Here is a 27,207-nt window from a genome sequence, read left to right as displayed (position 1 = left end):
CAATTGTTAGATCTTCTTGTTGGATAGACCCTTTAAGTAGGATACAGTGTCCTTCTTCATCTCTTATTACAGTCTTTGGTTTAAAATCTAACTTGTCTGATATAAGGATTGCCACCCCAGCTTTCTTTTGGTGTCCATTAGCATGGTAAATGGTTTTCCACCCCCTCACTTTCAATCTGGGGGTGTCTTTGGGTCTAAAATGAGTCTCTTGCAGACAGCATATCGATGGGTCTTGTTTTTTAATCCAATCTGATAGGTTGTGTCTTTTGATTGGGGCATTTAGCCCATTTACATTCAGGGTAACTATTGAAAGATAGGAATTTAGTGCCATTGTATTGCCTGTAAGGTGACTGTTACTGTGTATTGTCTGTGTTCCTTTCTGGTCTATCTTACTTTTAGGCTCTCTCTTTGCTTAGAGGACCCCTTTCAATATTTCTTGTAGGGCTGGTTTCATGTTTGCAAATTCCTTCTAGTTTTTGTTTGTCCTGGAAGCTTTTTATCTCTCCTTCTATTTTCAATGACAGCCTAGCTGGATATAGTATTCTTGGCTGCATATTTTTCTCATTTAGTGCTCTGAATATATCCTGCCAGTCCTTTCTGCCTGCCAGGTCTCTGTGGATAGGTCTGTTGCCAATCTAATGTTTCTACCATTGTAGGTTACATATCTCTTCTTCCGAGCTGCTTTCAGGATTTTCTCTTTGTCTCTGAGACTCGGAAGTTTTACTATTGGATGTCGGGGTGTTGACCTATTTTTATTGATTTTGGGAGGGGTTCTCTGTGCTTCCTGGATTTTGATGCCTGTTTCCTTCCCCAAATTAGGGAAGTTCTCTGCTATAATTTGCTCCAATATACCTTCTGCCCCTCTCTCTCTTTCTTCTTCTTCTGGATCCCAATTATTCTAATGTTGTTTCGTCTTATGGTATCGCTTATCTCTCGAATTCTGCCCTCGTGATCCAGTAGTTGTTTATCTCTCTTTTTCTCAGCTTCTTAGTTTCCATCATTTGGTCTTCTATCTCACTGATTCTTTCTTCTGCCTCATTTATCCTAGCAGTTAGCGCCCCCATATTTGATTGCACCTCATTAATAGCCTTTTTGATTTCTACTTGGTTAGATTTTAGTTCTTTTACTTCTTCAGAAAGGGTTTCTCTAATAACTTCCATGCTTTTTTCAAGCCCAGCTAGTATCTTTAAAAGTGATGATTCTGAACTCTAGATCCGACATCGTACTAATGTCTGTATTGAGTAGGTCCCTGGCAGTCGGTACTACCTCTTGTTCTTTTTGTTGAGGTGATTTTTTCCGTCTTGTCATTTTGTCCAGAGGAGAATAGATTAATGAGAGAACAAAATGCTAACTGGGTAACAACGTCCCCAGAAAGTATATTCTAAACAAATTAGAAAGACCTGAAGCAGTGGGAAAAGAAAGGGAAAGAGAGAAAAAAGAAAAACAAAAAAAAGAAAAAGATAAAGATAAAAACAAACAAAAACAGAACAAAACAAAAAAAAACAGAATATGATCAAATATGATCAGGCTGGTACATAGATCAGTGCCACACACTAGATTTTGGGTGTATTTTAGTCTGTTAGAAGAAAGTGCCTCCCAAAATTTTAAAGAAAGAAAAACTTATATATGTACAAAAATAAGGGTTGATATGATGAAGGGATGGAATATGAGTGTAAAGATGAAAATTATAAAAAATTTTATAAAAGGAATTAATAAGAAGTTGTTTGAAAAAAGAAAGAAGAGGATTTAAAAAAAAAGGGATAGAATGTGATCAGGCAGGGGAGTAGAAAAAAACCATACACTAGAGATTTAGGGTTTATTTTGATCTGTTAGAAGAAACTATCTCAAAATTTTAAAGAGAGAACAACTTATTTATATATATGCCAAAAATATGGGTAACTACTATGAAGGGATAGAATATGACTCTAAAATGAAAAATAAGAATGTTTTTTAAAAAAGGGATTGATAAGATAGATGTTGGTTGAAAAAGGGAAAGAAAAATTCAAAGAAACAAAAAAAAAGACTTTTAAAAAAAATTAACTTTGAAAGACTACAGAATCATGGTAAAAAAGCCATGGATTCTATGTGCAGTATTCCCCTAGCACTGGAGTTCTGCTGTTCTCGTTGATCGGTAAACTTGGTCTTAGCTGGCTGTTCTTGCTGATCTTCTGGGGGAGGGGCCTGTTGCCCTGGTTCCCAAATGTCTTTGCCGGAGGCGGAATTGCCCCGCCCTTGCCCGGTCCGGGATAAGTAATCTGCTCAGGTTTGCTCTCCGGAGCTTTTGTTCCCTGCAAGCTTTCCGTACAGCTTTGGAGGCCGAGAGTGAAAATGGCGGCCTCCCAATCTCCGCCCCGGAGGAGCCAAGAACTCGGGGCCCCGCTCCTCAGTGTGCTCCCAGAGAAAAGCAGTCAGTCACTCCCGTCTCTCCAGTCTCCGGCCGCACTCCGCGCTCACCGGGCCTGTGACCGCACATTTCTATCTCTGGCACCCGACCCCGGGTGGAGTCTCCAAACCCAGCAGATCCCTGCGGTGCGCTCCCGTGCCTCTCCTCCCGGGGGAGGAAGGTGAGTCTCCCCGGATCTGCCGCTTGTTGGGTCCCTGCTGGAAAAGCAGTGGCCCGACTGTGCTGCGGATCATGGTTTATGGCAACCCCGAGCTGAGAGCCTGCTCCTCGGTTCCATCTCTGCAGCCGGCTTCCCCACTCCGATCCCTGGGAGCTCTGCTGTGCTCAGGCACCCCCGGTCTTTCTGTGATCCCGAGGGTCCTGAGACCACACTGTCCAGCGAGGGTTCCACCCCCTGCTTAGCCACTGGAGCAACGTCCCTCAGTGGAGCAGACTTCTAAAAGTTCCAATTTTGTGCTCTGCGGCTCTATCACTTGCCAGAAGCGGCCGTCGGAGGCCCCGCCGTCTGTCCTCCCGAATATTGCCTCAGATTCACCTCTCCGCACGTCCTACCTTCCAGAAAGTGGTCGCTTTTCTGTTCAGAGTTATTGCTATTCTTTTCTTCGATCTCCTGTTGAGTTCATAGGTGTTCAGAATGGTTTGATCCCTATCCAGCTGAATTCCTGAGACCAGACGAAATCCAGGTCTCCTACTCCTCCGCCATCTTGCTCCGCCCTCCCCTTTTTTTAAGATTTTATTTATTTATTTGAGAGAGAGAGAGTGAATGAGAGAGGGAGAGAAGGAGCAGAGGGAGAGGGAGAAGCAGATTCCCCATTGAGCAGGGAGCCCGACATGGGGCTCGAGCCCACCAACACCGGGCTCGATCCTTGGACTTCAGGATCATGACCCGAGCCAAAGGCAGATGCTTTACCAACTGAGCCATCCAGGCACCCCTTGATTACTGTACTTTAACACTAACTGTCCCTAAGACACAACAATTTTTTTCTATTTTAACAAAAATTTCAATATACATTATTAAAGACAACAAAAACAACAAAAGGTCAGAACCAAAATGATTATTTGAGTTGAGTTTAAAGAAAGACTTCCTTCACTTAGGTGATCAAATGGTTTAAAATCTCTAGGAAACATAAGACTATATACCTCCCTTGCATTAAGTAAAGTTACATCTCGAAACACATTTGCCGTTAGTCCATCACCTTCTGTGCATTTCCAGTGTAGATAATACATGAAAGTTCTGTGTCTGAGATTGTTTTACCAATACAGAAACAAAGACTGGAGCAGATGCAAAAGAAGAGTTCTGTAGATCGAACAGATCTAAGAATATCCTTCAACCAGACCTTCTAAACCTGGACTTGTGGTTCAAATATCTCCTAGCTTCTAGTATTTTTCATGAAACCATTTTTTTTTTTTTGAAATTTCATGTACTTAACGAATTTTTGTCTTCTCTTACAGTCATTACTCATAATCATTTCTTGCAGTAAACAAAATAACTACACCCAGCTGTAGCCTATTTCCACCCAAAAGTTCTTTGGAACTATAGAAATGTTACAGTGATTCCAGATTTTAGAAAATTAAAAAAATTATATTTTGGCTGGCTACTGGTAATAAAAATGACAAATTAAATTCCTACATTCTTGACCATATGCTTACTACTTTGAGTATTAAACATTTTCTTTATAAACTCTTTCCTTTGACTAATGTCCTTTACTGCAGGCTTAATTTTACTAATAGATCCTCTGAAAGCTACAGATAGACTGTTTTTACTTCAAGAGTTTTATATATTTTAAAAATTTAACACTTGATACTAGATTTATGGATGAGAAATAAATTTAAAGTTGATGCTCCACTTTGAGAACGGGTAATGTGCCCTATAATCTTATGTTGATTGAAATCAAGAGAATGATAGAGAATGTTTGCTTAGCAAGTACTGTTTTAAAGCATGAAAAGGTACATACTAAAAATAATTGCATTTGGCATCCACTTTTCTTCATGATGATTCACTAGGTCAAAAGATTTCATTTTTACTAAAATAAATTTCAGCTGAGGGCTAAAATGATGTATTAGAGTTGGTGCCATCATTTTCTGGTACTTTCTTGTAATATGACAATATGATTGCATATTAGGTTAATATTCTATACAGTTTCATACCTTGGTGAATACATCATAGATAGTAAGGATTATTTTAATTTTATATTTGATGGTTCTTTTCTGTGCGTTGATTGCTAACGATAAAATTTGTGATGATAGATCTAAATCAATTTTAATATAACATTTACACGATACTCATGCAATCATCATATACTTTAACTTCAAACAAACTTTTTGTCACAAAAATGTGATGTATACCATTTTTATTATAAATGGAATAAACTGAGTATACATTTTACATAAGGAAGCCAAAGCAGTAAATATTTTTTTATAAAGACACCTTTAATCAAGACATAAAACTTGACCTCGAGATGCCACCAATTATCCATTCTGACTGAAATGTAATGAGTTAGCATAATTTATAAAATCTGCTAATTGCCCTTCATGGTCATGGATATTAATCCAGCTCTTAATATAAATAAGTCATGGAGCCTGTTAAACATTTAATGTAGAAAAATTAGGCATTTTTGAGACATAATGGGATCTTATTATTGTGTTGTGCAATTCCTGGTTTATAGTCTCTCCAGAAGTGCTTTTTATTTGCATCCGTTTTGTTTATCAATGAGCAAATACCTATTGTATACCTACTAGGTGTCAGATTCTGCTCTCTCACGGAACTTACATCCTAACAACTTAAACAGTAAACAAACAGGGAAATATATAACGTAATTTAGGTAGTGGTCACTGCTATGCAAACAAGTAGAGAAGGAGAACAGTGAATGTTGACAGTGGGGTTGTGGGAGATAAGCAAGTTTAGACAGGGTGAGGAGTAATATTTGAGCAGAGATATGAACCAAGTAAAACAGGGGAAAGGAAAGTAATTCTAAACATGATCATTTAAGAATGAGGGATAGGTTTGTTGCAGTTCCTTGGTGATTTGTATCATGCTTATAAAGAACATGATTGCTATCTCTAACTCTTAGCATGCTGATAAGGTGATAGTTGTTTAGAAAGAATGGTAGTGATTTATTGAGATTCCATTTCTGAGAGTCACTTGTGAAGGTAATCAGTGATAAGTTCCATATCAGTATTCCAGGCTTTTGCAATTTCATCATGGACTGTGACAACATATTTGCATACAAATTATCCTGCAGTGTTGTAATATAAATAATCCAAGTCATATAAATTGAAAAGCATCATCCTAAAAGAGATTTGGGGGAACTTTATCTTCAAGGAGAATTCTGGGATTTTTGTTCTAAGATCCTCACTATTGACTGATTTTAAGTCGATCATAAGATCAATTGTTTGAGAAAGATATGCCGTAATACCACTCACATCAGTAGATTCTGTCTCCTTTTACCTCCTTTTTTGTTCTTTCATCCAACATGTAATTGATTCCACATGGTCTGCCACGTTGCCATGCCCTTACAAAACAAAATATCTACTTGTCCCTGCAATCTAATCTCTGTCAATGCTGCTTCCATTTTCTTAATCACTCAGCTGGAAATCTTGGTGAAATCTTTGAGTCTTCCTTGGCCAAATCCACATCTATTTCAGTCACCAACTCCTGTCCACTCATGTTTTGTTTTCTCAAGAATTAAGCTCAGGGGGCACCTGGGTGGCTTAGCCGGCTGGGCGTCGGACTCCTGATTTTGGCTCAGGTCATGATCTCGGAGTCCTGGTATCAAGCCCCACATGGGCTCCATGCTCAGCAGGGACTCTGCTTCAGATTCTTTCCCTCTGCCCCTCCCCCCACTCATGCTTGTGCTCTGCAAATGCTCTCTCTCTCTCTCTCAAATAAAGAAATAAATCTTAAAAAAAAAAAAAAAAGAATTTGGGGCACCTGGGTGGCTCAGTTGGTTTAAGCATCTACCTTTGGCTCAGGTCACCATCCCAGGGTCCTGGGATTGAGCCCTGTATTGGGCTCCCTATTCAGCGGGGAGCCTGCTTCTCCCTCCCTTCTGCCCCTCCTTCCCCCCACCCCCACTCCTGCTCTCTCTCTTGCACTCTCTCTCTCTCTTAAATAAATAAATAAAATCTTTAAAAAAAAATTAAGTTCAGCATTTTGCATGTAAGACTAGAGTCTGAACTTAAAGCAAAGCTTCAGAGCTTTCTTGGGGCTCAGGACCATGGAGGATGTGACACACTTCTCTCAGCAGGAATGGCTCATCCTCAGAAATGGGGATACATATGTGTCATATGTAAAATAACCAGGTAATTCTGATAGATCTCTTTTGGGGATATGCTCCCTTGTCTGTACACTCTTCTCCCTTCTAGTTGCTTATTTCTAGAATGGCAGAGGTATTCTTAGCACAGAATGAAGAGACCTAAGTAAATGTTGTAGCTCTGTTGTATGTTTAGCCAAGTCAGTTAATCTCTGACCTGCTTTAGTCATTTATAAATTAAAACACTACTCTGTTTACCATTTACAGTTCTTATGTTGGACAAATGCAGTGATAAATACTAAAAATCTTTGAAATAAATAATATTCTACACACAGAAAGGAAAATAGTATTATTGTAGTTAATTAACATTGAGTGAATGAAACTTTAAATAGTCTAATTTTACTACTTTAGACCTCACATTCTGTATTTTACATTAAAGAATTTGAATTAAAAATTAGTTCTCAAATGATATCCCCTCTCACTGCAAAACAGAATTGCCTGACTTGAAGCTAGAATCAAAAGAATATAAGTATTTCGAGTCAAGTATAATGATAGCTACAAAATCAATAAAGACTGCACATTGGAGAGGGTCTTTATTTAAAATGGTGTTTTTTGTCAAATATAAACCCCCATCTTTAGTAAATCATCTCTAAAATCAGCCTTCTTTAATGAATTGTTTCAAATATTTTTACTATTAGCAAAATTAGTAACTGCCATGTTGATATTATTAAAAAAGATAATTCTCAGGTCAATGGACACTTTATTTTCAAAGTAATGAAAATTCTAGGCATTCCTCCAGATTTTTTAAGAGTTAACCATTAGATATTACCTTTAAAAGTGTTACTCATCAGGGGTGCCTGGGTGTCTCAGTTCGTTAAGTGTCTTACTCTTGATTTCAGCTCAGGTCATGATCTCAGGGTCCTGAGATCCAGACTGGGTCAGGTTCCGTGCTCAGTGGGGAGTCTGCTTGAAATTCTCTCCCTCTGCACCCCCCAACCCCTGCAATGCACCTGCATGTGCTCTCTCTCTCTCAAATAAATAAATCTTTTTAAAAAGTGTTACTCATCAAAAACTAGAAATCATTGTTCTCTTTTGTAAAAATTATTATGCAGAGTGGAGACTTAAAATCATTGTCTTTCTTTGCTGTGGTATTATTTTAAGGAGTATATAATAAAAGTACATGGCTGAGCGATCAATGTTAATATTATCCCAGATAATATTAAAGATTCTTGGTCACATACTTCCTAAAGCATAAAATAAACATATTACAAAATATATTTGTTTTTTATACTTATTTCAAGAACAAAATTATTTCTCTTATATTATAGAGGTGATTATTTGACAAAAGAAAGTAAACTTTCATTCAAATGAGATATTTACACCACAGGGTTAACCAAATAAAAGCCACTTTTATGACCTAGCAAATGGCTCATAGTATCAGTCCAAAAAAGAAATCTGAACATCCATAAATCATACTGGCTATGTATTGTTGCATTCATATATTTGAAACATTTACTAATACTAGGAAAATCATAAGTCATCAGTTGAGCAGGAATGTAATTCAACTAATATTTATTGAGTACAAATCAATTATAAGGCATTGTGCTAGGGTTTAAAGAATAAAAATTGCACTAGGCAAGAAAATGAAGTTTGCTGCAAATGAAGAATAGCAACATTTAATCCCTACTGTCCCCTGATTTTCATAATATAATGGTGATGCTCTGTGATAAATGATAGTGGGCAGCATAAAAATCTTTTCTATTTCTTGGGCCTAGACACAGAAAGTACTTACCTTCAGCTCCTTTTAATACACCCACCTCTTTAATAACACCCCAAAATGTGAAATCATGTAGCATATATGTGTGTGTTTCCCCCCTTATCAGATTTGTTTTTTTATTCTCCTCTGCTGTCATTTCTTTCCTAAAGCAATAAAAACTAATTTCCTATGAAGTCTGTAGCCTCTACATTTTTTTCTTGATTTCAAAATATATTTTTAGGTAAACAGTCACATAACATTTTCATAAAATATTGTTAAGAATAAATAATAGAAGTTCAGTAAAAATGGAAGTTTAAAGAAATATTTTCAGTAGATTTTTGTTGCAAACAATTCAAGGCATGAGCTGGGTTCACTTAAGATGGCAACCTCTAAATATCCTTTTGTAAGCTCAAAAATCATGCACAATTTTATATGTAATTGGGATAGAAAGCAATCAAGAATGCCTTTGGTTAATTGTGCATTCTTTCTTCTTTCCTATTGCTGGCTCAGTCTTTCCTATAATTCTACAGGCAATACAGCCCCAGATGTCTAAAAATGAATTTTTAGGAAATTTTAATTGATAGCCTTCAGATATGGATAATTGAATTTACCAATCTATAGCTCTATGCCTGGCAAGTGTATAAATAGCCCCTAGAACTCTAGTTGGAGGAAGTAATTCTATAATTCAGTAAAAGTCCATTATAATATAACTCACTTCCAGGGTCTTTGACTATACTTCTTGCTTGATTCATATACTTCTCTTTCGGGTAGTTGGGGGGGGGGGGCACAGCGATGTTGGCCACTTGGCAGCAGGCATGGTTTTCTCTTCCAGCTTTCACTGCTTGAGAGTTTTTTTCCCTCCTACTTCCCTTTCCACTGCAATCTAGGATATCATTTGGGTTCAGTCTCTCAAACCCAGCTCCTGCTTCCCATTTCTCTCTTGAGTCAGATCAGGACCTTGGCCTTCAGTGGCGAAAGTAGAACAACCTAGGGGCACAAGAATGATAACGAAATCTTCCCTCTATGTCCTTCCTTACTCTGCCTCCACCCTCATAGCCCCCAATGGCTATTTTCTTACTTCTTATTATCCACCCACTTTTTCCCTAACACGCATCTATCCATGCATGCACAGAAACACACACCCTATTCCTCGAATGACATATTTACCTGAGTTAGGTGAGCTTAGGTTTCTTCTGCAATCTGAAAATAGTTTCCAGGCTTTGTAACCATCAATTTTCCACTATTACCCACTGACCTTGTCTTTCCTACAGGGTCTATACTATGTTTATAATGTATACTATGTATGCGATCCTTATGTATTGCACAGGAGAGGGGGATGGGTAGATAAAATGGCTAGGGGCTTACAAATTTTTGTGGGGAAAGGCATTTCAGATTTTTTTCATAATTTTATGAGTAATAAAGGTTTTGTTTTTAGAGGTGAGGGGGAGGGAATAGGGAAAGAACCTTAAGCAGGCTCCACACCCAGCGTGGAGCCCGATAAGGGACTCAACCTCACAACCCTGAGATCATGACCTGAGCTGAAATCATTTTTAAGAATGCCCAGGAAATTTCAAATTGATTTTGTGTTTGTTTCTAAAATAGGAACTATGGAAAGAGATTACAGCCCATTTTATAGTGAAATCAGATCAAATGGATGATGGCAACACAAACTGATGCCCGTAGGACCTCAGAATAAACTGTGGGCTGAGCAACTCCAAAGAAAAAGAGTTTGGGCTGAGCAGGGCTATGAGGAAATACATCAGCAGAATGTTCATGGTCCCATAAGCATTTATACAAGGATATATGGAATTGTCCTCCAATAGGCTGCACCACCCTCTACCTACTCCTAACCCATCGTTGCCCTGAGGAATCTTTAAGGATATGAGCAAGAATCCCCACGAGGGTCTTGGAGCTGAGTGTTCCATTCGAATTCTTCTTGAAAGACGTGTTTTGAATTTTTAGAACCTGTCAGCCAAACTTGGAACTATAACTCTCATCCCCCTGCCCCCACCTCCCAGGAAGCATTGTTATACATGCCAATTGTAACAATTATGTGTTTCCAATATACCATGAATAATGTATTTCAGGTGCCTAATTAATTTAAGAGACTTATAGATGGGCTAAAGACATAATTATAATAAGCTACATTATTTCTATGGGAAAAAAAAAAAACACATTCTGCATTCCAAATAAACTTTTGGAACACATTCCTCATTATTCGAAGTCAGCCTGTGGCAATTCAAATCATGTGCCCAGAATTCTCATAACTTCATTAGTCCTGGTCCATCGTGACACAGCCTATAGAGGATATATTAGTCTGTTCTTTGGAACCAGTTTTGTCAGGGAATTTCTTTGTAATGTCATTGTAAAATGGGCTCATAAATAAAGCTGTGAGTTTGGTTTGTTTTTTTTTTTTAAATCAGTTTGGGCAATGTGGTCTGTGTCATGATACTTTCCAGCATGAAGACATTTGGAGTAGACCATCTATTGCATCAGGTCATCTGGGAGTTTTAAGTTGCAGCAGGTTAGCAAAAAATTAAATGAAAGGACTGACCTTGTTTCATAGTTCTGAAAACATGAGACAATGTCTTATGTTTACAGATCTATTCCTGACAATACTCATCAGTTTTATTCACAATATCATCTTTTTAAAAATACAATTTTTCCGTTGACTTGAGGATAATAGCTTGCTAATATAAAATGAAATAAGCTTGGACATCCATTGTTTAAGTATCATTCACATGTTCACTTTTAATAAGTGAGTGTGTGGGCGCCTGGGTGGCTCAGTTGGTTAAGCGACTGCCTTCGGCTCAGGTCATGATCCTGGACTCCCGGGATCGAGTCCCACATTGGGCTCCCTGCTCAGCAGGGAGTCTGCTTCTACCTCTGACCCTCCTCCCTCTCATGCTCTCTGTCTCTCATTCTCTCTCTCGCAAATAAATAAAATCTTAAAAAAAATTAAAAAAAAAAAAGTGTGTGTCAGACATACCTAATATGAGCCATTTGTTTTTTTTTTTTTTTAATATTTTATTTATTTATTTGAGACAGAGAGAATGAGAGAGACAGAGCACATGAGAGGAGGGAGGGTCAGAGGGAGAAGCAGGCTCCCTGCCGAGCAGGGAGCCCGATGCGGGACTCGATCCAGGGACTCCAGGATCATGACCTGAGCCGAAGGCAGTCGCTTAACCAACTGAGCCACCCAGGCGCCCGAGCCATTTGTTTTATGCTTTTAAAAATTAATGTGGGTAAATGCTTGGATTTTCCAAGAAAAAGAATTGTGATATTTGTATCACTACATTTTTTTAAATTTACACTTAAACTTGGGCAAATAGTTTAAAAGGCAATAAACCAAGACCCCAAGTGAAAAAAGTTTCCTGGCGAATTATGCAGATATTTTGGACAATAGTTTCTTTCTTTGACCTTAGTAATTTTACATGAAAACTTTATAGAGTGTTGCAATTTATAAATCTTTAATTAAAGATTTCAAATCCATTCATAACTATCCTAATACATTGTTTTTCCCTTTAAACTTATAGTGGTATAATCTCTGATTAAAAAAAATAGATTGAATTTGGGTCAGATTACTTTTTGGCCATATGTCCTTTTTTCTTATGTTATGTTTAATTTGTTGTGACATACTGCTTTTTATAAAGAACATTTAATGTTTAAGAGTTAGGTGAGCCAAAGAAATTAATAGAAAATACCCTATTCCTGCACTGAGTTAACCATCTTGAAATATTATAGAAAATTTAGATACACTTGAGTTTGTTTTCAACTATGTGCCCGTCCTTTACATTTCTTGAAAATTTGGAGTAATGCTTGTACAACACTTAGCACAATGCCAGACATGTACCAAGTATTTGTTTCTTCTTCTCTATGGGAACTTATAATCATAACTATAAGAACAACTCTAACATTTACTTTGAGACCAAGGCTAATAATGAAAAATGAAACTCAATAATAATATCCCGTCTGTGCAATAGTAGGGGAAAGGAAATGATAAAAAGCCATTTTCAATAGAGCTGGAGAATATTATAAACCACTTACATTTATCTCTGTCATTTTCTCTGAAACAGCAATTATTCTCTCTAGTTTTGAATCTCCTAATGATCTGCAACTGCTTAATATATTTTGTTGACTCTTTTATTATTGCCTTTCTTATACAAAATATGTGATACTACTAAAAGTTTGGAGAAAACACACAAAGATATTAAGGCGTGATAAAAAGGATTAACGGTACTCTCTAATATTATGAGTAAAATATGGAAGGGATACAAATTTTCATATGCCTAAATGTTTCCAGCTATGGAAAAGCAATTAACCAGATTAATTCATCTACAGTGAGTTACCATGGGTCTATGTGTGCTACTATTTAAAATAGGCAAAGGAGAATTATTGGGGGAAGAACAGTTTTACTGGCTCACAATTTATAGAATGGCCAGTATAGATCAGATGCATCCAGTGATTTGGTGCAGTACTCTAGCTGCTTGAAAATGAGTTGGGCCTCTAGATCATCAGAAACCAAAGATACAATTTTCCACCTAAAAAGGGGATGGAGCCTGCTCCGGTAGACTGGATTAGATATGTCTGTCACCTATTTTGTGGCTGTGGATCTTAACAGAATCAATCAACTTTCTTGTGATTTATTTCTCCATTTTTGAGGTAAGCCAAGCAGAAACTATTTTTAAAAAAGGAACATAGCAACATAGCCTTATAATCATTTCCTACTATCTATTCCTTGACTTCCCCACCACCCAATAAAGTGAGATAAAATGAATTTGTAATTACTCATGGGCATATCTTAAGGGATATGGATAGAACTTTTTCTTCTTCCAGTTTCTTAAAGACTGATTTGCTTGGTTATTTTACTACTTATTTGACAAAGACAATGTATGAAATCGATTGTCTGTTGATGTTCTTACCTTCCTGGACAATTCAGAAAATAAAAAACAGTAACCTAAGTAGATTATCCATGGCTTTATTTCTTATGGACTAGGGATAACTTGTGGTCTGTAATTATAAATACCTAATAAAATTAATGTAATTATCTGATTACAAAAAAAAAAAAAATCCCCAAACTCTAAAATGCACTTAGTAAACATTTTATATGGAAGTATAGAATTGAAATCTAGTGGAGACCTTATTTGGTTCTACACATACTGTTATGGACTGTTTGTCTCCTCCAAAATATGTTGAAATCCTAACCTCCAATGTGATGGTATTAGGAAGTGGGAGCTTTGAGAAGTAGTTAGGTTATAATGGTGGAGCTCTCATTAATGAGTTAAGTAACTTTATAAGTACATGATCTTTAGAAGCAGAATCTTTGGCTTCAAATCTTTCCCAGATCTCTTATTGCTAATATGTGATTTGAGAAGGTATTCTATCTTTTAATTATTTTATTTTGTAAAATAAATGGATAAAAATTCACAGTTAAATGAAGTAACTCACAATTTTTAAAATATAATAGTAAGTAAGAGCCACTGAGTTTCTTGAAGGGCAGAATACAGCGGCTCAGGCATTGGTGGCGGCAGGTGCTCTGCTTGATGGAGTGACTGGTATGGGCATCTGATAAGCCAGCAAATCTGAGTATCACTAACAAGTGACAAAACAGAAATGCCGCAGACAAAAAATAGCAACACAACCAAAAATTATAACTATGGAAAATAATGTAGCAGATTATCCAGTTTTTTAAATAATAGATAACATTTATTGAACACTTCACCATGTGGAATTCTTTAAAATGTTAAATACCTGAAATCAAGTAGTCTTGAGACCCAGGAGCTATTTTTCAGCTCAGCCATGGCCCACTGCCTGTTGCTTAATTCTTCGCTAATTTAAATTGCCAATTAAGGAAAAATGTGCCTTTAAGTGTGTGTGTCTGTGTGTCTGTGTGTGTGTACTCTATAAACACACACACACACACAAACATATATATATATATATATACAGTTCTATATGTATACATATATCGATTGGGATCATGTAGAGTTGCAGATAACAGAAAACCGTAATAGTTTTAGAAAATAAATATATACTTTACTCATATAACAAGAAATATTAAGTTACATAGTTGCTGATATTATTTTAGCTGCTCATCGAAGCCATCAGGCACCCAGGTTGTTTCTAACTTCTCCAATCTCTTAAGCTGTTGGATTTTTCCCTTGTGCATGTCACTTTGTGGTCAGAATGTGACTGCTCCATCTCAGATAATCTGGTCTAATTCAGTGAATAAGAAATACCCTCCTTCTGTGTGAGGTCTCAATGGAAGATTGAAAGGGCAGGTAGGAAAATGAGGAACTACATCTTATGCCTGTTTCACTGTGATCCATGTCCTAGAGCAGACAATGTTTGGGCCTGAAACGAAGTCAGGGTTCTTAATAAAAAAAGAATAGAGGAAAAGAATATGCTAGGTAGGCAAGTAGCAGAAGTCACCCTAACAAGGATAAATAAAATTGCCGTACTTGAAAGATGTTTGATAAATTATAAAGAATAATAAAGTATTTGTGAAATATGAGACAAGAGAAGTCCTTCCAAAATAATTGTGATCATTTATGTCTTTCATTTTAATTAGTGGAAGAAATTTTTAAATAATTCTCAGAAACTTCAGCAGATAATTCCATGGGTAGAAAAATAGTCACTGAATGAATAGACAGCCTTTTGTTGTTGTTTTCTTAAATAGGCCAGCTTTTGAGAGGGCTAATGTAGTATATTTGTAGTCCAAAAAATGGTTTCAACTGAAAATTTATTTTCAGGGACAAGAATCATCCTGGACTACAAAATGTGAGCTTATCCATGTTACATTAGGTGAGTGATTCTAGCTTACTTTAGTGGACAGACTACATCTGTTGTTCTATAGTTAGCATTTTCTCGGGCTGCCAGAAAGCATCTCATCACTTGGCATGTCCCACATATTAGACAGAGAGAAAAAAAGAGAAGAAAGCTGGAGTGCAGTTGCTGAAGGACCTGTACACTTAGAACTCTGAAGAAATGACAGCTGAGAACAGGCAGGCATGATGCTTCCTCTGTGGCTGTAATGAATTAGCAGCAAGGGTAGACAAGATCTGTTGACTGGAAAAGACCAAGGGAGAAAAACGGAATTTCTAATTGTTAAATACTTCAGAGGGATGTCAGGAGGTCCAAGACACGTGGAAATGCAGGACGTTTGGAGGTATAAGTAATAGGTAATTGTTGATAAGTGTGATGGTAGTTTCAAGTGACTTTCATATCTGACTGTTCTGCTTCTTTGACTAAGGAAATTGTTTTGAATTTGGAAAATTATATGTACAAGCATTCTAGTTGGAGTATTTCTGTGTGCTCAGCAAGCAGTATGTTTTCCTTTGATGTCATTTGTTTTTTGCTATCATATTATATTGGGTGGAAGAAAAATAGATCGCAATTATTTGCTCAAATATATAAGAAACGGTGTTTGGAGAGTAAGAATTTTGATAGTCAATTCAGTTAAATATATTATTTTTTATAGCATCTTACTGAGGCTCTGCCAGCAGGTTAGGAAGCAACTGAAACAGTGGATTCAGAAACTTCAAAAATGTTGCAGTATGTAGCTTGCAAATATATTTACTGTTTGTGTAAGAGTGTTTGTGTTGCATATACACACACCCACAGAATGCTATTTTACATGGTCATGGTGGTGCAAATACACTGATGAATTGTAATTTGGGAATTCAAAAGGACTTGAAGAGACTATGATTTATGTGATTATTACAGATTTCCTAGTCTATCTTTAATTTTTTGTCTTGGCTCAGTTACTTAATATGTTTGAAAAAATAACTGTTTCGGGAATTTTTATTTGTATTTTTGTAGGTATTTCGATTTCTTTTAAGTATAAGAATAAGAAAAATCTCAGATAAGTCTTCATAACTTAACATCATTAGGGGCACCTGGGTGGCTCAGTAGGTTAAGCATCCAACTCTTGATATCAGCTCACTTTTTGATCTCAGGATCATGAGTTCAAGCCCCACATTGGGCTCCATGCTGGGCACGGAGCCTACTTAAATAAAAAATAAAATAAAATAATAACTTAGAATGATTATCTTTAAATATGAAATTAGTCTTTGGTAGATCCACATAGTAAGTTTTCTCACCTATAGCCCAGTTTATTTTTCATTAGAATATAATGGCAAATAGGCTTAAAATTATTTCTGTAATAATAACAATAATAATAATAATAAAACAACTATAATAATAAAAGAAAAAATATCTAAATTTTTCCAAACCTTGTCCCAAGTTAAAAATATCTGCACATAGAAAATTACTTTGATTTATTATATAAAGGGAGAAAGTATTAATATTTGTGTAGGGTTTTTTTTTCTTTTAACTTTTCATATCATCCTACTTATCTAAATCCATAGTGACTTTGAATAACTTAAAAATCTTCTCAAACCTTGAAGACATACTAAGTGAAATAAGCCAGTCACTAAAGGGCAAATATTATATGATTCCACTTATATGATATAGCTAGAGTAGTCAAATTCATAGAGACAGAAAGTGAAATGATGCCTGCCAAAGGACAATGGAGGTGGGGAGGGAGGTCTTTTTCAGCCATGCAATGAGATATACTATGACATTTCACTATTAGTTCAGGAGTAACACATACAGACTTCATTCTAAATGAAAAATAATTTAAAGAATGCATTGTAAAACACTGAGCACAGACCTGACAATTATTATCTCGGTAAATATTTTTATTATTATGGAGGTAAATGTTTAAATGGGTTCATGAGGGGCTCCTGGGTGGTGCAGTTGTTTGAACGCCCAACTCTTGCTTTTGGCTCAGGAGGTAATCGCAGGTGGAGGGATTGAGCCCTGACCTCAGGTTCTGTGCTCAGCATGAAGTCTGCTTAAGAATTTCTCTCCCTCTGCTCTTCCCCCACCGCTGTGTTTTCTCTCTTTCTCTCTCTCTCTCAAATGAGTAAATAAATCTTTAAATGGGTTCATGACTATATTTACGACAGAATCAAATTACATACTTAAAATATTTTCCAACATCCTTCATTAAGAAACTTTATCATTCTAGGAGGAATTGTTGATAAGGATCTTCGTCACTACCTCAACTTACGATTTCAGAAGGGTTCTGTGGACCACGAACTTCAGCAAATCATTCGTGACAACCTCTACCTCCGCACGGTGCCATGTGAGTACAACAGGCGATGTTGTTGTCTTTCTATGTTAATAAATAAATATTCAGCTATACAGCCATTATTTAAAAGTTAAATTGCATTGATTTTTTATGGTGGACTTTTGGGACAAAATTGATTTAAGATATGGAATTTTTAAATGAAAAAGCTTATAGCTGCTGTTGTGTGGTTTATGATGATGTTCTAGCCAGAAGAGACTTGCTATTTTCAGACTACAAAACCTGTCTTACTTCTAAATTAGTATTGAGGAATATTAATTCTAGTCCAGGATGTTGATGATTTAGAATGAATCACGACTGGGGTAGAACTCCACACTGAGAGACAGGAGAATGCAAATTAAATCTATTAGCTGAAACAGCTATTTTGTAAATAAAATCTACACAGTAACTCCCAACCTCATCTCTGGTTTGCAGCGGGGGAACCTCACAAGTAAAAAGAAACTTATGCATTGAAAAGTAAAGCTAAATGTTCTATAACTCTTAGAAAGTGATAATATTGAGTGTTGGGTACAAATTTCTTATATGAAACCTATAGAAGTCCACAAAACAACAATCCCTGATTATGAGCAGGTGGTACTTCAAAAGAGAGGACTTGGTCAAACGATAAAATTCACACGTCAACTTTTTGTTACCTGTTTCATTTTATTTAATAATCTTCTATTAACTTTAGGACAATTCAAGGACTTTTCAAGTCAGGTCCTAGATCCTAAGTAGATATCAAAATCCATTTCCTTCACGTTCCATGACCCTCAGAGACTTTACAATCTCTCCAGAAACTCTGTGGGTGTGTGTGTATTCCTCTTGTTTTAGTGCTGCTCTGAATTTTAATAAACTCAAAGTTATGGGCTCTGGAAAGTTGATATTAAAGAAAGAAAAACTTGGCTAGGACAAATAAAACAAACAAGCAAAAAAATGTTTGTATATATATGTGTATATATATATACATATATATACACATTGCAGGGGGGAGGATATTGAACTACCAGAACTATGCAAAAGGTATGGATCATGGATGATTATACTGAAGTGTTGAAAACACAGAGAGAAGTCAAATGGAAAGTCAGCCACCAACCTTTTTCACCTATGCACATCTTAGGAGGGGTAGACTTGTGCCATTATTAACACTGAATGTTCATCAGGATAAAAATGCCAGAGCCCCATTATCACATATTCTTGAATGAGAATGCTTACTGATTCACATCTTGTCAGTCCACACGCTACCTCTGTCCTTTTGTGTTAGGAAAGTGAATAGACTGTTGGGCTCTTGCTTTAAAACTAGAAGTTGAGAAAAGTGCATTCTTAAACTTGTAAGTTTGACATTAGAGTGATGGCCAGAAGAAGATGGATTAAAGTAAGTGACTGAACTATTTATAAGGTAAGGGGTGGACTCATTTTCAAAGCTGTGATGTTGTCAGTGTAACCATGTGCATTTATCTTTTGTGACATAAAAGAAAGGAGATCTGAAATACTGAATAAAGAATCTGGGCACTTTATTATGTTTAAAAGCTGAGGGAAATAGATAAGGGGCTGACATTCAGGAATACTTGTAGTCCTTGCTAAGGCGATGACATAAATAAGAAGTCTTAATTAAATATGAAGATAATAGGAGTAAATTTTGCATTAGTTAATTAACTTCTTAAATAAGTCATCTCTCTTTAGAGTACCAAAGAAACACCATGAAGGAAAAATAAATATAAGGGTAAAATAACTAGGCTTATAGGAGTAAACATAAAGAGTTTTGTGATAGGATTTCAGTACAAGGTCATAAATTCAATTAGAAGTCCTTGAATAGCTCCTATAAAGGAGATGATTAGAAATTCAATGAATCTGAATATTATAATCAAACAATTATTCTTTGGATTTGTAGCTACCACTCCTAATAGCCAATTCCAATAATACTACTCACTAAGGATGCTCTTAACTTTGCATAAAAGTGAAGAAACAGCTAAGATAGAAGTGAGTCTGATTTATATGATCTATAATCACTTTTATGCTGATGAATTGGACCTGGATAATCCACCATCTTCACTCAGTATATCTTTTAATAAAACTTGCAGACATATTCAGAGTATGCAACAAAAATGTGTCAGGCGTGTGAAAAATCCTGGCTTTATTTAGAAATTTACATTTGTGTCCAGCATATCTATTGACCTCGAGTATGCAGTGACGTTTGTTACATATTTTCTTAGGTCAGAAAAATTCTCATTGGTTTTCATGTACCCAGCACCATAAAAGGAAAAGATATTACTCAAGTGCATGTCGCTGCTCTTACAAATGCGTACATTAATATGTATGCCTTTTGTGTAATCTATTAATGGCACCAGGAATAGGTCCTGGATAACCGCATGAAAAAAAAAAAATGTAGTCAATTGGTAACTATGTAAGGGTGGCTTAGCTGGTTTTACAAGGCAAGACCCAAGTGAGTGATTCTGCGAACTATCACCACATTACTCCACCACCAATAATTATGACTGGGAGGAAAGGAGCAGTCTTGGAGCTACATTTCCTTGGTGTCTAGTGAATAAGAGAGGGTTTTGGGGTGAGAGCTCCAGAAACACCGTCCCCTCACACACCCCTATACACTCAGCCAAATTCAATTGTGGCCGTCTTGGCTCCTATACCCCTCTCTGAAAGGAGTCTGGATGCAGCTGCTGGTCAATTTCCAAGCTAAGTGGGAGAGGGAGATGGTCAGCCCAGGTCTTTACTGGGCCTTAACTACAGATAATATAAAATCCCATCAGTCTGTTCCTTGCCCCATAAACAACAGTTGACTACATTTAGCCTTTTCATTTTGTTTCCCCAGAACCTTATCTCAGAGCCTAATTCTTCAAAAATATATTTTTTGAAGCCATGTCTCTAATCATGGAAGGCAGGACTTGGTCACAGAAATAGGATTGTTGGGCATGTGGTGAACGAGTGTACACGCTCCTGAATATGCACACAGAAGCTTCCATTAGATCAGTTCTTCATTCTTTCAAATTACATCAGGGAGAAAAGATCCTTAGGAATTAACTCTTGATATTTTCACTAAAACATAAGCCAGTCTCTTGATTTATACCCATTAAAGACCTCAGTTTGGACCTAAATACGTGTCTTTTAACTGCTAGTTGTATGATTTATTGGGAGTGGGGGGTAAAAGTCTTAAGAGGAGCCTGGTGTCCTAAAGTGAAAGTTGATTTTTAAAAAATAAATACTGTAAATAGAATTTTTCTACTATTAGATTTCAGGTTATATAGGATTTTTATGTAATAGAACATCAGGAGATATGAGTAAATAATGATGAGACGTAACTGTTACAACCTAGAATGTGATAAAGACTAACTAGGAAAAATGTATACAGATAAAGGACTCAAAAGAGTTCAGAACATCCATCAAATGGGATTTTCAGTTACCTTAATAGTGCACAAAAGACAATTTCAGAAGCACTAAGTTAGCAGCATCTTTAGAGATTAGACAAGATTGTTTCATTGTAACATATTAAGTATACAAAGTTAAGGCAGCATGTGTTGTTCTTTGGTAATATAGATTCAAAAGTGTGTAAAAGAATTTAATGGAATTAATACGGAAAAAATGTTGGATTAATTTTCAAGTGTTTAAAAAGTAAAAACAGAGTAACTTGGTTTTAATATTCTACTGAGCATAAAGGTTGCATATAGTTAACTCTTGAGTCTAATCAACCATGGTTAAATTGGCTATGCTTCTTAACAATGAGAAAAAAATAACCATGTTCATTTACTGATGAAATTCTGGTCTTTTCTATCCTTAATATTTATTAAAGACACAAATTAATTTTCAAGGCAAGTATGAGAACAGATATAAATTTTAGATGCTTTTTCCCATTATACCAGATGCCATGAAGAACTTCAATGACCAATTTTAAAAGTTTCAAAATGAAATGGAAGGTAGTTAAAATTAAACTTCTCTCCCAAGTTCATATTGTCATTTGGTGAGATGGTTTTATTGGGAAATATTTTAAATTTATTTGAAGCCAAAAGAAATACCAGCATATACCAAGTAAAAGACAAAAATCAATAAAACCGAAGGTCTAAAACTATTCCATAAAAAGTGAATAAAATGAAAAACAGATTTAAGATATGAAAGAAATTACCTTTATGAAAGAGTTGATTGAAGTGTAACTCACAATGATGTTTCTACAATATTTAAGCACTTTAAGTTAGTACAAACTAAGTCATGTTAAAAAGAAGCAGTATCAAGAATAAAATTGTAAGATTTGTGATATATACATATATATTTTAAATTTTCTGTTATGTTAAATTATCTTTCATGGAGGGGCGCCTGGGTGGCTCAGTCGTTAAGCGTCTGCCTTCAGCTCAGGTCATGATCCCGGGGTCCTGGGATCAAGCCCCGCATTGGGCTCCCTGCTCAGCAGGAAGCCTGCTTCTCCCTCTCCCACTCCCCCTGCTTGTGTTCCCTCTCTCGCTGTCTCTCTCTGTGTCAAATAAATAAATAAAATCTTAAAAAAAAGTTATCTTTCATGGAGAAGCAAATAGAAGCAGGCTCTTTAAGAGTTATGGGAACGGTTTCCTTTTAAAAACATGCCAAAAAGTATAGCTATGCAAAAGGTCAACATCCCATTCCCCTAGTTATATTGGACTGTGGTCAGAGAGGACTATTGAAGAGAAGCTGGTAAACACGTATTTATTAAAAAGTCTGAAATTTTTTTTTAAAAGTCTTGAATTAGAGCAGAACTTTCTACTATACTGCATGGGGGAAAATAATTTTAATTCTTAAGCACACATCAGTACTTTTAAAGCTTATAAAAATATTTGTTAATATTCAACAAGGCAATATGTTTTTGTGGGCATGAATGAATCTTTCTAATTACTTGTAATTTTCATCATAAAAGTGTAGTTCTAAGCATGTAGTAAGAAGAGAGAGTGATATCAACCTGTGGGTTTTACTACCAAAAAAAAAAAAAATTCTTCCAATGACATGAAATTCTGTGAGTTGAAGGTGATCAAGAACATAATTAAGTACTCCTAATATCTTTAAGCAGTATAGGTTCATGTGCTGGAATGGTAGGTTGAATTATAGGTAGACATGCAGGCATAGAAATAGAGATATCAGATCCAACTGAATTTTAAACCAACATATAGCAACAGATGTGTATTATATATCTGTTTCAACCTTAGCCTTATTTCTTCAAATAAGAATCATCGATTTAGAAGCTCCTTTTAAAGTTGCTTTTAGAATATGAATCATGTTCTTTTGCAATTATTTCTGAATCAAGTTGCCAGATTTTTGTTCTTTGAAAATGAATTTTATTTTTTTAAGCAGCCTAATTGTATTTGGTGCTAAATGTTGAGAATAGGGTTATTAGAGAATAAATATGATTATTAGTATTGTGCACCAAAGGAGAAGGAAATCTATAAACAAATGAAACTAAATTTCTTGAGAGGTTTATAAACTGCCCTGGAAAACTAGCTCAAAAGAAAAATTTCAAAAGCTTCTGAGCAGTAGCAAATACTTGAAAGGATTCTTTCTCCTCATTGACTCATTCAGATGTATGCCTGAGTGGTACATTTATTAAAAATGTGTTATTACTTTATATGGAAAGCTGTATTAGGTTTACTCTGTGCCCCTTATCACTGAAAATAGTAAGATCTAGTTTCACATCATATACACGAAAGTAAGATACATTTTCCTTTTTCTTTTTCCCATTGAGCAAAATGAATGCATCTTTCCTGTTCAGATAGTAACCTTCATTGGGTTTGTTAACAGTGTACGCTGCAGGAGAGAAATGGCTTCAAAATGTTGCTTAAATGGAAAGTCAGGAAGCATTAGAAGTGATTGTATTGATTTATCCATTTGACACCACCAGACACTAGTTTTTGAATAAAGGAACCCATCTGGCCCCCCGAAATGCAACAAACACCAACAGTGAACAACCTTACTAATCTTCCAAACCATATAAAATTCCCTTTGCCCAGAGTTGATCAACTTTTTTGTGTATGCCTGTGACCCAATCTTTCCTCTTGGTTTTTCTCTTTTGGTTTGTATTTCTTTCTTCCTTTTTATAGAGGGTGGCTCTTCATGGGAACCCTGGGTTTGTGGACCATGGATGGAGTAGGCAGATGGTAGGAACACTCTTGGGTTTCAGTGGCTCCAGCAGCTGGCCTGGGGAAGAATCGGAGATGGGTGCTTGCAGCCCTTTTTCCACCTCCAGAAAAGCTAGTAATCACAGTCAGTGGAAAATAGCTCATCTTCCATGGAGCCCAGAATCTGCTCCCTACAGACTTCGAAATTGTAACCCAGCTGGATATAAGGAGGTCAGCATATCTCATTGCATGCCACTGCACTTTTTGAATAGGAATTAAGACTCTGTCAGGTTCTACTCAAGTTTCTAAAGTCTGCTGACTAGAACATAGGCTGTTGCATGATTATGTAGCTGAAGGAAAGCAGTAGGCAGATGGCAAGGATACTGATGTTCTTAGGGGACTTTAAAGCTGTAAAATTGTAGTAGAGCACTCAATTTCTGATTCAAATGCATCTGTCCAAAAGAATGAAAAAGGAATCCTAATTGTGGTTACTGATAGTCTAATACCTAGTGCACAAGTCAGAGTTATTTACACTTTGTAGTTTAGCATCGCTAGAGCTTGCTGAGTAACAAAAACCCGTGGCTTTACTTATTTGGCAACATGGCACTATGGAAAGAACACTTATCGAAGAATTAAGAGCAATTGGTTCTGGACTAGACTGTGCCACTAACTAACTATAGGACCTTGGCAAAAGCCTTACCTTTTGGACTAAGGGGAGGGAGGGTAGGGAATGAAAGAAATAACTCTATAATGGTTCTTCCTACTCTAAAATGCTGTAGTTTTCTGATTCTGCTGGCTTGTTTTTCTTTATATTATTGTTATTCAAATCGGTTCATCAAATTGCCTTAAATTATTCTGAGTATGGAATGCCCTTGATATTCAGCAGGTGTAAACAGCTTATGGAAACTGAAGATATATCAAATACAGCAGACACTTCAGGGAAAAATAAAGAGCTGGGTTTAAATTAAGTGCAGTTCTGGATAAAACCAGCCATGCGTGTACTTTCAGATTTTTCTATGAATGTCAAGTTAAGGATGCCATCATAAGTCTGATGTTCCTTGAAATCTGCCTTCACTATTCATGAAACTCTGAAATATGATCCAGTTTTAGTAAGTGGATGGGAAAATAAACATAATGAGAAATACAAAGCTTTTAAAATTGTTCTCCTCCTTTGGAATGCGTAATAAGTTGAGATGTGACATAAAGACTTCTGAAGCATGAGGTATATTATTGTGAAAATGTTATTGTAATTTTTACAATAACATGTTTAACATGAAATATAGTATCTTTTAATGTTGAACTTTAATAAATGTCACTTATGCAAGTGAATGGTGCTGGGTCGACGCCCAAATAGATCTAGCTAACGGGAGGCTAAATCAGTGCTCAGTGCAATCTTTACAGCACAGTTGAGAAATTTAGGATATTCAGTAGAGTTTCTCACTCATGGTAATTAGAAGGTAAAAGTGAGGTAGAATTGATAATTGATTCAATTAAAAAGTACCCATAGAGCCTGCCTTTGGTAGGCAAGTCAGATGTTTAGAAGAAGATCAATTTCCAGTTAGCTTCCCAGTTCCTGTTCCAAACTTTCTTACTTAAAGGCTACGTTTCAGGAATATTGCTTTTTATGCACACAAAATCAGCAAGTATCTGCACAAGCTCTGTCGGAATGAAGATAGAGTTTTACCTACTGCTCAACACAAACCAGTTGATGCATAAATGATAACTCCTTAACTTGTCCTCCAAAGAAAATACTGAATTGGGGAGCTAATGCCAAGCTATGTACATCTGTCTACTCCCATTTTTGGTAGAAATTCTGAATCCTTTTCTATTCTTTTTAATTGTTTGACATTGATGAAAAACTGTGCAGATCAGTAAAGGAGCTAAATAAATATTTGTAGGAAAGCTGAGACTGCATGTCCTGAATCTCATTCATCTTAGCATTCCCAGTGGGAGGGAATGGTCGATGAGTGCCCACACAAGACAAGTCCTAGGTAATGGACTTCATGAACATCAACCAGAACAGTTCGTTAGTTCTTTCTTTCTTTCTTTCTTTCTTTCTTTCTTTTTCTTTCTTTCTTTCTTTCTTTCTTTCTTTCTTTCTTTTTCTTTCTTTCTTTTTCTTTCTTTCTTTCTTTCTTTCTTTTAGATGTAGTGTTCCATGATTCATTGTTTGTGCATAACACCCAGTGCTCCAGGCAGAACGTGCCCTCTTTAATACCCTTCACCAGGCTAACCCATCCTCCCACCCCCCTCCCCTCTAGAACCCTCAGTTTGTTTTTCAGAGTCCATTGTCTCTCATGATTCGTCTCCCCCTCCGATTTCCCCCCCCTTCATTCTTCCCCTCCTGCTATCTTCTTCTTCTTTTTCTTTTTTTTCTTAACATATATTGCATTATTTGTTTCAGAGGTACAGATCTGAGATTCAACAGTCTTGCACAATTCACAGCGCTTAGAAGAACACATACCCTCCCCAGTGTCTATCACCCAGTTACCCCATCCCTCCCACACCCACCACTCCAGCAACTCTCAGTTTGTTTCCTGAGATTAAAAATTCCTCATATCAGTGAGGTCATATGATACATGTCTTTCTCTGTTTGACTTATTTCGCTCAGCATAATACCCTCCAGTTCCATCCACGTCATTGCAAATGGCAAGATCTCATTCCTTTTGATGGCTGTATAATATTCCATTGTATATATATACCACCTCTTCTTTATCCATTCATCTGTCGATGGACATCTTGGCTCTTTCCACAGTTTGGCTATTGTGGACATTGCTGCTATAAACATTGGGGTGCACGTACCCCTTCGGATCCCTACATATGTATCTTTGAGGTAAATACCCAGTAGGGCAATTGCTGGATCGTATGGTAGCTCTATTTTCAACTTTTTGAGGAACCTCCATACTGTTTTCCAGAGTGGCTGCACCAGCTTGCATTCCCAACAACAGTGTAGGAGGGTTCCCCTTTCTCCGCATCCCTGCCAACATCTGTCGTTTCCTGACTTGTTAATTTTAGCCATTCTGACTGGTGTGAGGTGGTATCTCATTGAGGTTTTGATTTGGATTTCCCTGATGCCGAGCGATGTTCAGCACTTTTTCATGTGTCTGTTGGCCATTTGGATGTCTTCTTTGGAAAAATGTCTGTTCATGTCTTCTGCCCATTTCTTGATTGGATTATTTGTTCTTTGGGCGTTGAGTTTGATAACAGAACAGTTCTTTAAACTGCAGCCACCATTTGCAGAATACTTCCTATGAGCAAATGTTTTTCATACATTATTGAATCCTTACAGCATCCCTCGAAGGTGTTATCTACACTTTTGAAGCTACATGGAGAAATTGAGGCTCTAATGTTAAGTAACAGGCCAGACACCATACACTAACTCAGTGGAGGAACAGAGATTCCATCCCAGGTGGATTTGGCTCCCAGCCCACACCCTACATGAGAAGAACTCTCTAACAGAAGTTCTGGGGAGTCACAAGAACATAAAGATGCATCCAAAGAGGTTCAGAGATGCTCCTAGGATAGAAAAAGAGGAAAAGTAAAGAACTGCAAGGTATCTAGTGAGTATAAATGGAGTTCCA

General features: G+C 36.6%; 1 protein-coding gene across 10 annotated transcripts in view; it reads left to right on the top strand.

Moving 5' to 3' along the window:
* MAGI2 (membrane associated guanylate kinase, WW and PDZ domain containing 2) overlaps positions 1–27,207 on the top strand; it is a 1,322,716-nt gene that overhangs the window by 358,325 nt on the left and 937,184 nt on the right. For all 10 annotated transcript variants that reach the window (XM_078060071.1, XM_078060067.1, XM_078060065.1 and 7 more), the window contains exon 2: positions 17,448–17,564. In XM_078060071.1, the coding sequence (XP_077916197.1) occupies positions 17,448–17,564 (117 nt within the window). The remainder of the gene's footprint in view (positions 1–17,447; positions 17,565–27,207) is intronic.

The sequence above is a fragment of the Halichoerus grypus genome, chromosome 12, assembly GCF_964656455.1.
Source record: "Halichoerus grypus chromosome 12, mHalGry1.hap1.1, whole genome shotgun sequence".
Lineage (NCBI taxonomy): Eukaryota > Metazoa > Chordata > Mammalia > Carnivora > Phocidae > Halichoerus > Halichoerus grypus.
Note: the sequence above shows the minus strand (reverse complement) of the source record. Positions and strands in the feature narration are given on the sequence as shown.